At 36.7% G+C, this 9,927-nt stretch overlaps 2 protein-coding genes across 3 annotated transcripts in view; both read right to left on the bottom strand.

Moving 5' to 3' along the window:
* Window positions 1-4,259, bottom strand: part of pacsin3 (protein kinase C and casein kinase substrate in neurons 3) — a 32,420-nt gene extending 28,161 nt beyond the window's left edge. For both annotated transcript variants that reach the window (XM_008405994.2, XM_008405995.2), the window contains exon 1: window positions 3,843-4,259. The gene's annotated coding sequence lies outside the window, so the exon portion shown is untranslated. The remainder of the gene's footprint in view (window positions 1-3,842) is intronic.
* A 1,355-nt stretch (window positions 4,260-5,614) lies between these two features.
* ero1a (endoplasmic reticulum oxidoreductase 1 alpha) overlaps window positions 5,615-9,927 on the bottom strand; it is a 9,535-nt gene continuing 5,222 nt past the window's right edge. Inside the window, exons 9-15 of the mRNA XM_008405996.2 lie at window positions 9,351-9,377; window positions 9,176-9,268; window positions 8,855-9,101; window positions 8,408-8,477; window positions 7,503-7,589; window positions 6,506-6,642; window positions 5,615-5,983 (exon numbers count right to left, since the gene is read on the bottom strand). Coding sequence (XP_008404218.1) covers window positions 5,923-5,983; window positions 6,506-6,642; window positions 7,503-7,589; window positions 8,408-8,477; window positions 8,855-9,101; window positions 9,176-9,268; window positions 9,351-9,377 — 722 coding nt within the window. The 3' untranslated portion in view covers window positions 5,615-5,922. The remainder of the gene's footprint in view (window positions 5,984-6,505; window positions 6,643-7,502; window positions 7,590-8,407; window positions 8,478-8,854; window positions 9,102-9,175; window positions 9,269-9,350; window positions 9,378-9,927) is intronic.

Raw genomic sequence — 9,927 nt, 5'->3', positions numbered from 1 at the left:
GCTCTGCTCGGGTTGCTAGGTAACGGGGCTGGGCTCTGCTCGGGTTGCTAGGTAACGGGGCTGGGCTCTGCTCGGGTTGCTAGGTAACGGCGCAGTGCCTGTTGAACATGACGCAACAATCTGGAGGTTTTTTTAAACAGTTCATTTTCCACACAATAAAAAAAACATGAATTTATTGCCAATATTAAGGAATTATTGGCTTAAAACAATCTGCTGTATTTTGCTGAAAAGTTACTTAAATGTTTTCCAAGACATTTTCAATAGAAACTAAACCAAAAATACATGGTAAGATTTTGCAGTATAACAGAAGAAGGTATAAAGAGCATCATATTGGAATAAGAGCTGAAATTATTAAAAATGATCAATTGATTACTGAAATAATTTTGTAATCGGTTAATAATTAATTAGAGTATACAGACTCAAAGGCAATTTGCTGAAAGAACATCAGAGCAGCTTTTTTTTATCCGATTAATAGTCAGAATAAAATAATCGATACTGGCAGCCCTGATTTGAATGTCATTCCATCTTTAAACATGAAAAACAAAAACCTGTGCAGTTTTTATCTGCATGCAAAATTACTGTCAGATTGTTGCACACTGGTTTGTTTACGGCATGTTTCAAATAAAATGCAAATTTCACAATGAAATGAAATATCTTCCTGCCAACAGGATAACAGGATTTTTAATGTTTTGAAGCAACAGAAACATCAGATGATCTGATAAAAAAAAGAGCATAAAACCTGTTAAATGTTCGTACTGAATAAGTTCATGTTTGGATTTAAAGTGAAGCCTAAATCAGGGGTGTCCAAAGTGCGGTTCAGGGGCCAGTTGTGGCCCTTGGATTGCTTTTGTGTGGTCCAAAACTGCAATTGGAAAATGATAGAAGTTCGTCCCATTGATGCAGACAAATGATGTCCAACATAATTTTCTAACAGAAAAATGTAAAGTACAACAAAGTATTTGTCTTTTTATACCCAGGTTTTAACAAAAGGTACAACCAAGTTTATCCAGAACTTTAATGAAAAGCCAACTTTGCACCACTCAAATCAGCTTTTATTATTTTTCACACTTGGTTAAATATAGCAAAAATTTTGATAGAAAGAGACCCAAATCCTGATCGTATTACTGAAAATAAATCTATTCAGTCAAGCTGAAAAGAAACTGAAGGATTTATTACAGAATCTACGGTTTGAGCCTTAAAAAACTTTAGATTTCAGCCAAAAAACAAGGAAACATGAGAGACCCAAAAGTTAGAGATTTAAGAAAAAAAGGTTGAGATTTTGAAATTAGTGCCTTAAATTTTTTTACAAAAAAAAAAAACTCAAATATTTCTGACATTAATCACAAAATTTCTGAGTGTTTGGCAGAAATTTACTCCCCATTTACAATATGATACACTGTTGTAAAAATCCCGTTCACGTTTTGGGTTTGATTTTAGGTTTTTTGCTCAGTGGCTACTTTGGAGTCGACAATTTTGGCCCACGTGGCAAAAAGTTTGGACACCCCTGCTTTGAATCTATACAACAACTATGTTGAGTTGAACTTTAACCCGTTTTCTCAGTTAGCTTCATAACTGTGGCAAATGATGCAACTGTTAAAGGCCACAAATCACGATGGAGAACAACAACAAACACACAGAAAGCCTTTCTCCAGCCGTTAGCAGAATAAATCCCTCGGAGATTTAAAAAGATCTGCGGCGGCACAAAGCCTTCCAGGTTTTTTTTTAGCTCATTGTTTTTATTTTCAGGAGGTTCGCTGAGCCTCTTTGCTCACATCAACAACCCTAAAAATAAATCTGGAGCTCCCAGGGTTGGCGTTGCTCCTCGTTCTGCTCTGTAACACAGCAGAGAGCTGTCAGACAGAGACTTATCAATGTTTACATTTTGTTTTAATCCATCTGCCTACAGATTAATAACCCATAAAGCCCCTCAGTGTCTTTGTAAATCTGCATTGCATCAGCTGAACCCGCTGCAGCCCCCCAGCGCAGAGTATTGACGGCTGTGTCTGAAGCTACAGCGCCATCCGCCATATTGATTCTCCTCTGTCACATAAATGCTGACGGGGCGACTGAAGAGACGACCATCGATCCCTGAACTTAAAAAAAAAASACGAGCGAGCTTCAGCCTGAAGATTTATTGCCAAATGTGGGTTTTTTTGTCTATAAGCAACAGACGGAGCTTAAATAAAAATGGTTAAAGGGACATTCTGTCAAAATTTTCACCACATCTGAATAAAAATTTCTGCTTTGGATGCAAAAACGATACTTAATTTTAATAGTTTGCCTTCCTATGMGAGACAAAATCTTCTGTAAAGTTGATTGCAGATGCACATTTTGGTTTGAATGTTCAAGCATCCACAAAAGRAATATTGTTATTGCATTCAGGCAATGAGTTTTAATTTTTAAATGCAGTTTTACAGTATAAAAARGACTTACTTGGATAAATGAAACAGCAAAATGTGCCATTTTTTAATCTGATTAATCGATTAAATAATTATTTGACACCCTAAATTTATATTTTAAACTCAAGATTTGTTGCTAAATGTGTTTTTTTTGTGTGTGTGTGTACAAGAAACAACTAGAACTTAAATAAAAATACTTAAAGGGAAATTCCTGACAAAGTTTGCACCGGATTTGACTTAAAATTTCTGTTTTGGATGCACAAACGTTTGGATAGTTTTGAATCAGAGCCAATTTAGTGGAGTTCCTGTGTGACACAAAACAACCAAATGAAAACTTGTGCAAAGTGAAATAACCTTCACATCAACAATTTAAAACTAAATTAGTGTTAAAATGGAGGTCTAATCAAATTTGTAGATTAAAAAATAATCAAGCAGAGCTCTTTTCTGGAAATGCATCAATCCTTCCAAAAATCCGGAACAGCAAATTACCAGAAGTTGCATCTTTCCAACTAATGTGCATATTTTGTTCTTTGCTATATAAAAACTACATTAAAAGAGTATAAATGACTAAACAGCCGCAGCAAAAACCTGCTCGACTCAATTTAGAGGTAAAAACGTCAAACTGTGTGTTTAAAGTAAGAGGAAAGAGAGCATGCAAAATATTAGATACTTTCAAATTAAGTTTTTCAGCTCAGTTATCAGATCAGGTGATTTTTAGAGGTGATTTAATCAGATTAAAGATTTTTCTCTTTGGTTTTGTTGGATCTATAAGTCAAAGTTCAACCAAAACTTGTTTTAAATTTGGTCGATGTTGAGTTGGGATTTTTTTTTTTCTTCCACAAAAAATATCCAGGTGCTTCTGTCCCACCCTGRAGAAAAATAAATACTGCCAACTCTGCTTTGTGGTAATTTGAGTTGAGMTCACAAGAGACAAGAATGGACCTGATCAGTCGACATTAATCAAAGAAATTTACTTCTTACCCTGTTAAAAACGTGTTTAAAACTTATTTAAAATCTGTTCTTCTGTTTGCTGGAGATGAAATGAACACAGTTAATACCATTAGAAGCAAGTATTTTATATAAAACAATGTGAATAATGATAAAAAAAAAGGTGCAAACTTTAAAAGAGCTTGATACACTGCCTTATGTGATGTCATCAGAACGTGGACACATTTTCGGGTCATTTATACACATTGATTMATGTTTTTATGTTTTAAAAAAGCAAAAACAAACAAATGCGGATCTTGACATGTTTTATAGGTAATCAACTGCATCTAGAAAGAGTCTGGACAGTTTTCTATCAGAGTCATACTGGCAGCTTTAAAATGCGACTTTCTGAAAGGTTTTGTTTTGAGGTTTTTCAACTTTCAGACTCCAAACTAAAACACAAGAGGAGCAATGAGGGGAAAAGCCATATGCAGATATCCAGGTGAGAAGGCTTACCTGTTTAACTCCGCGCTGGCGGAACAAACCAAACTGAATCCTCCACCAGCCTCAATCTCTTCTTATTTAGCCGTGAAACGTCGATATTCGCCTCAAAGCTCGCCGCCTGGCTTCTGAATTCACACCTCCACAAACTGCGACATCCTGCAGGTTTTACTCCGAGACAGTCGGCCCCCTTCAGCCATTTATGCCGACCTCAAACCTCCTGATCCGGCGACAAAACTGCGGAGTTTTCCTCTTCGCTCCGGTTTAAAATAGAAAAAAAGTCAAATTTTATGCTTCCTACGGAGATAAAAGAGTAAAAAGAAGTTTGTTTTCGTCGCAGGGGGAATTAAATGTTGCTTCCSCCGCTGATATTGAGCGTCTTCCCCCTCCGAGCCTGCTGGCGWTTCTGTAATCAGATGCTGCTCACCACAATAACCATTCATCCTATTACAGAGCTTAACCCTTCACTGACTGCTGCAGGGCTTAATGCTGCCTTACAGGACCGTAGGAATTTTCACTTCTTGAGCATTGTTTTTAATTACAGAGGGACAAAAATATTTGATATAATAAGGTTTCACTTCACAAAAATATAATSTCCAAATAACTAATTTAAGTGCAATCAAACCATAGTCATTTTCATGTYCATGTGTATGGAGCTAAATTGGGGCAATAAAGTTTGTTCAAAATAATAAAAAAAATAGTTATGAAACTGAAAAATTATTTTGAAATCGAAAAAARAAGAATTCAAACTGAAAAAAAGATTTGAAACTGGAAAAAAAATCTGCAAAAAAAAGTTTTGACAGAAAAAACATTTTTACCCAAAAAAATTGTTCTGAAGCTGAAAAAATTTGTGACTGAAAAACATTTTGAAAGCAAAGATTTGAAACCAGGAAAAAAACTGTTCAAGACTACTTTTAAGATTCAAGTGTTTTTTTTCTTTTCARAAACCTTTATAGCCCCAATTTAGCTCCATACAAGTGTTCAGTCTCAACAATAAATTMAATTCCATACAATAGTGACACAGTCTCTGAAAAATACRTCAAATATTTATTGCAGTATATTGTTTGAAACTACAAAAATGAAACTGTATTTATACCCTGCATACATTAATTTCTTTATTTTTGATTTTTAGTCTGGCATTTCTCCTGACACAATAATAAAAAAGGAATAAAAATTAAGCMGAAAAGGCGGGAGTTTCCATAGCAACAGGTGACTAAGCAATTTCAGAATCTCTTGTTCYCATTGTTGTAGCAGAGCTAACAGAAGTTGAGCTAACATGTTGGGTTTTCTGGAAGAAATTTTTAAAACCCCTCAAAATTTCTACCATAACTTTTGAGATTTAGTTCTGCATTTATAAACATGATGTGTTTTGAAGCTATTCTATCATCACTTTTCCCAAATTTCTTCATAAATCGTCAGAATTAGGTATTTATCAACAGCAAAACTAAAAGAAAAATATAAAAGTTGAAGTCACGTTGCCCATCAGTTGTTTGTGAACATTTTTGGTTTGCCAAAACAAGATAATTTAGTTTTATATTCTGTTTATAAATGTCAAAAATGGATCTCAAGAAAGTAAAGGACATTAAAACTTAATCAAAATCTTAAATAAAATAAAAACTTGACATCTTTAGCTGTGAAATGTTGGCTAATATTAAAGAAAATGTRTTGGTCAGTCGTTGTTTGAACYATTATTTAAAAAGATGTCATTGGTTTAGTTTCTTGAACAACAGCGCCACCCACAGAGCAAAACCATTATTAGACTTTTCTTTAAATCAGACAACATTGACTCTTATATGAAGGAATTTTATTATTGCATGAAGTCATTTTAACAATACCCTTCATTCTCACTATAGATCTGCAAATACAGTACATTTTTATTTCACATACTTTAACATAAAGAGCATTTAAATCTCACATAAATCTGTAATTTCATTTAAATTCAACATAAAAAAAGACATTTTTACAGAAAACATCTCCAGTTGKTCACATCTGAGTCTCCCTCATCACAGACTGTGATAACAGTCGCTACGGCTGGATTAAAATGGACAGCCAYGTTGAAGTTTGTAGACCGGGGCCGAAGAAATCCTCCTCGTCATCATCGCTCCTCTGCCAGCAGCGATCTGAAGGTCTTCAGCTCTCTGACGCTCGTGGAAATCCTGAGAACGTTTTCCAAACATTTATAAAGAAGTGTGAAGAAACCAATTTAGTTTTACGTGTCAAGAACTTTCTGGAAAAGCACATTTAAAGGGGACCCATTATGCAAAATTTACTTTATGCACGTTTTTGTTGCTTCGTTTGTGTCTCAACTGTTTGTAGGAACAAAGCCATAAAAAAAAAACATGCATCCGTTTTTTGGTGTCTGGAAAATGAGCGGTTTCAAAAACCATTAGAATGTTTCGTCAGAATTGAGGGAACTGCGCCGTTACCTAGCAACACCAGCCTGTTACCTAGCAACCCAAAGGGAGCGGAGGTGGGGGGGGCGTGGCCAGAAGCAGCTCATTTGTTTTTAAAGTGACAGAACCCAAAAACAGCTCACTCTGAAAGGATAACTCATTATCTAAAAACGATTCTGAGTAAAATCTGATGTTTCGTATCGCTCATAAACTTGTTCAAGGAAGCATAGTAGGTCCCCTTTAGGTCGATAAAGATATTTTATTATGAAGGCGACAGATTCCGACCTTCCAAAGGCGTTGAGGAGGGAGACGACTTCCTGCCGGCTGAGCTGGAAACCGGGTCGTTGCTCTGTGGACTGGGGCAGCGCTTCAATCTGTCGCTCTGAAAACAGGATCTTCAGAGCCGTTCCTAATCCCTGAGTCTGGCGGAGAGACACACAGAGCAAAACCGAGAACAGACATGATGCTCAATTTCTTCACATGCAGAGAAAAAGGATGTTTTCTGAAACAAAACTTCCAAGTTCAGTCAAAATTTGTGCTTTTGAACAGCCATTCATCATACAGTCTTTAATTTTTTTTAACCTAAATACTGAAAAATTCTGGTTTTCAAAGCTTTTATTCGATTGTTTCATGATTAAAAAATACATATATCATGGAAATAAACATTCATAAATAATGATATATGATTTTTGAAATCTAAAGTAATATTTTGATCCAAAGTTGTGCATAATCAAAATACATGCAGACAATTCACTTTTACCCCCATATAAACATATTAGCATAACTGCTAATACTAAAGCCGCCTGTATCAAAACGTAGGCATAAAACCTACGGGAGGCTCAACGCGTCACAACCTGACATTAAACCGAACCCTGAGTTAATCTGCTGCATTGCTAACATTATTACAATATTCTGCTACATTGTTGTAAGAATCCTGCATCAGAATCAAAAAAMCGACCTTCCAGATAACAGAAACTAACATTTTGTTTCTTTTCTAATGACGACTCCAAATGTTTTCCAGCTAAATTTCCCTTTTAGAAATAATCCTTCTCTTCTTAAAAAGGAGAAACAACTAAATTTAGATTTTTATTTTATTTTCTATGCAAAATGCAATACGCCAACATTACGTTACGATACAGGATTTACCCCATTTTAAACCAGAAACAAAATGTCATTATTTAAAATATACTTTGTGAAAATACCTATCATAGATCCTTTGGACACTGAAGTTCTCAGTGAGCATTTTAAAAATGAAATGTACGCTTTTTAAGCTCGAGCGCACCTGTACTTTTCCCCAGACACGACATTTGAAGCAGCCGACGCAGTCCATGATCCTGGAGATGTTGAGAAACGCCAGCCTGATGTCCTCCTGGTGGAACAAGAGACAATTCACAAGGTCAACAATTAAATAGATCACAGGTGTCAAACTCAAGGCCCGGGGGCCAAATCTGGCCTGCCGCAGCTTTTTATGTGGCCCTCTGGACTCCAAATTACATCAATAAGTCCTTCCAGTTTTTCACAAATCTGCAAAAATCACACAAAATCAACAAATTTCCAAATTTTTTCCTGATTTTACTGCTAATTTTTTCAAAATTGGTCAAAAACGTTGAATCCGTAACCGATACGACGAGTGATAGAGTCACATTTGACATCATACATTAGCGTAAATATTGTAAAAAAATAATGATTACAAATATTTCTTAATATTCACCACAAAATCTGTCATTTTGATTGCAAAAATAAACACTACAATAATCACAAATCCCAGAGGAACAGCTATTTATTGATATTTTAACAGTTTTATTGGTTTTATCAATAGATTCTGGTGCAACCGGCCCTTTAAGAACATTCAGATTTTTGATTCGGCCCAAAATAAAAATGAGTTTGACACCACTGAAATAGATGAATTCATAGCAACATTTAAAAAAATATATATATTACAGGTGTTAAAATTTATGCACAACTGATTGTGTGGGGATTGCAGTATTTTTGTCTCAAAATAAAGTAAAAACGTCGTACAAAGAGCTCCCTCTGCTGGCCAAAACAAACACAACAAGATTTCTGATCCAAAATGATGTTTTATGGATTATTTTCAACACATTTTCCACATTTAAGAATTAAAAAAATTATCTTGTCGCATCTTCTTAGGAGTATAAAAATGCACTGAAATGTTTAATTGCTTCTCACCTTTAGCTGTGCTGCTTCTTTTTCATCTCCAGCAAACAGAGAAGTTTCATCAAAGTGCAGAGGAAAAGATCTGGAAGAATAAACAGGAACAAAAATAATCACTGCCAACAAAAAGACTCATATTAATCACATAATGTCTCAATGTTGCTTCTAATCATCAGAGAAACTACAAACGTGAGGCTGTAGGACTCACTGATGCAGTTTCACCTCAAATTCCATGTTGAACTGGTAAAACTCAATCAAAACATTGAGATTTTTCAGTGTAGAAGCATCCATCTTACTTATGACTATAAGTTCTGATCCAAATATTCAACCAGAGTCAGCTGGTCTGCTGGACAGACTTCAAAAGGTCTAAATGGACGTTATTAGTAAATCGGTTGGAGCGAGGTTTGGACTAATGAACCATTAATCATCAATGAATATTAAACCAGTTAACTGCAGACTGACTTGGCCAGATTCAGGATCTCTAGAAGCAGCTCTTTGTATTTCTGGTCCTGCTCTGGCTGACCCGTGTACAACTGGAAGGACGGCTGACTGAAGAACGGCAGAACTTTGGCCAGCGCTCTCAGCTCTATCAGGTACAGGAAGTAGAGGTTGCGGAGCCTCTTGGGGCCTTCGCCGGCCGTCAGGTCAGAGTCGAAGCGCTGCCTGAACTCAGACACATTGTGGCCCCACTTCCTCTGAAACCAAGTGTCTGAAGAGGAAGAAGAGGAGGGTTAAAAACAGACATCACAAACATGGAAATCCAGGAGAGTTAGCATGCCTCACCGTCCAGGAGGTACCGTGCGCTCAGATGAACGTTGATGCTGGCGTGGAGKCCAGATATCAGACGGTAGAAAGCTCTCTTCTCCACACACTGACCTGAGACAGGAAACAAGCCAACAATAAAGAAACTGGACAACACATCTGATGCTGTTCCAGGTCAGGTGGAAACAAAGCTCACCTTCCAGCCAGCTGTAGAAGGTCCGCGCTGTGAAGGACACCAGATTGTGAGAACTCCAGCAACAAAGCTATCAGTGACCTGTTGTGCTTCCTACAACATGTTGGGATACAGAACATGCTTACTACGCTTTGTGCACTAAATTATTCTTAGATAATGACATTTTCTCCTATTTTAGCTGCTTTCAGAATGAGCTAATTTAGGGTCTTATTTATTTAATTCGTAAGTACTGAAAATACGTTTATGTTGTTTTAGTTTTTTTATATATTCAGTAGGGTGTATTTTATTACTGTGCTGCCATAACAAGTGAATTTCCCCACTGTGAGATTAATAAAGGACTATTCTACAACCAGTTGACCAAACATGCTGGAGCTCAGCTTAGGTTGCTAGGTAACGGGGCAGAGTTCTATTGGGGTTGCTAGGTAACGGGGCAGAGTTCTGCTGGGGTTGCTAGGTAACAGGGAAGTTCCTGCTGGGGTTGCTAGGTAACGGGGCAGTTCCTGCTGGGGTTGCTAGGTAACGGGGCAGAGTTCTGTTGGGGTTGCTAGGTAACGGGGAAGTTCCTGCTGGGGTTGCTAGG

Source organism: Poecilia reticulata, linkage group LG3, assembly GCF_000633615.1.
Source record: "Poecilia reticulata strain Guanapo linkage group LG3, Guppy_female_1.0+MT, whole genome shotgun sequence".
NCBI classification, from domain to species: domain Eukaryota; kingdom Metazoa; phylum Chordata; class Actinopteri; order Cyprinodontiformes; family Poeciliidae; genus Poecilia; species Poecilia reticulata.
Note: the sequence above shows the minus strand (reverse complement) of the source record. Positions and strands in the feature narration are given on the sequence as shown.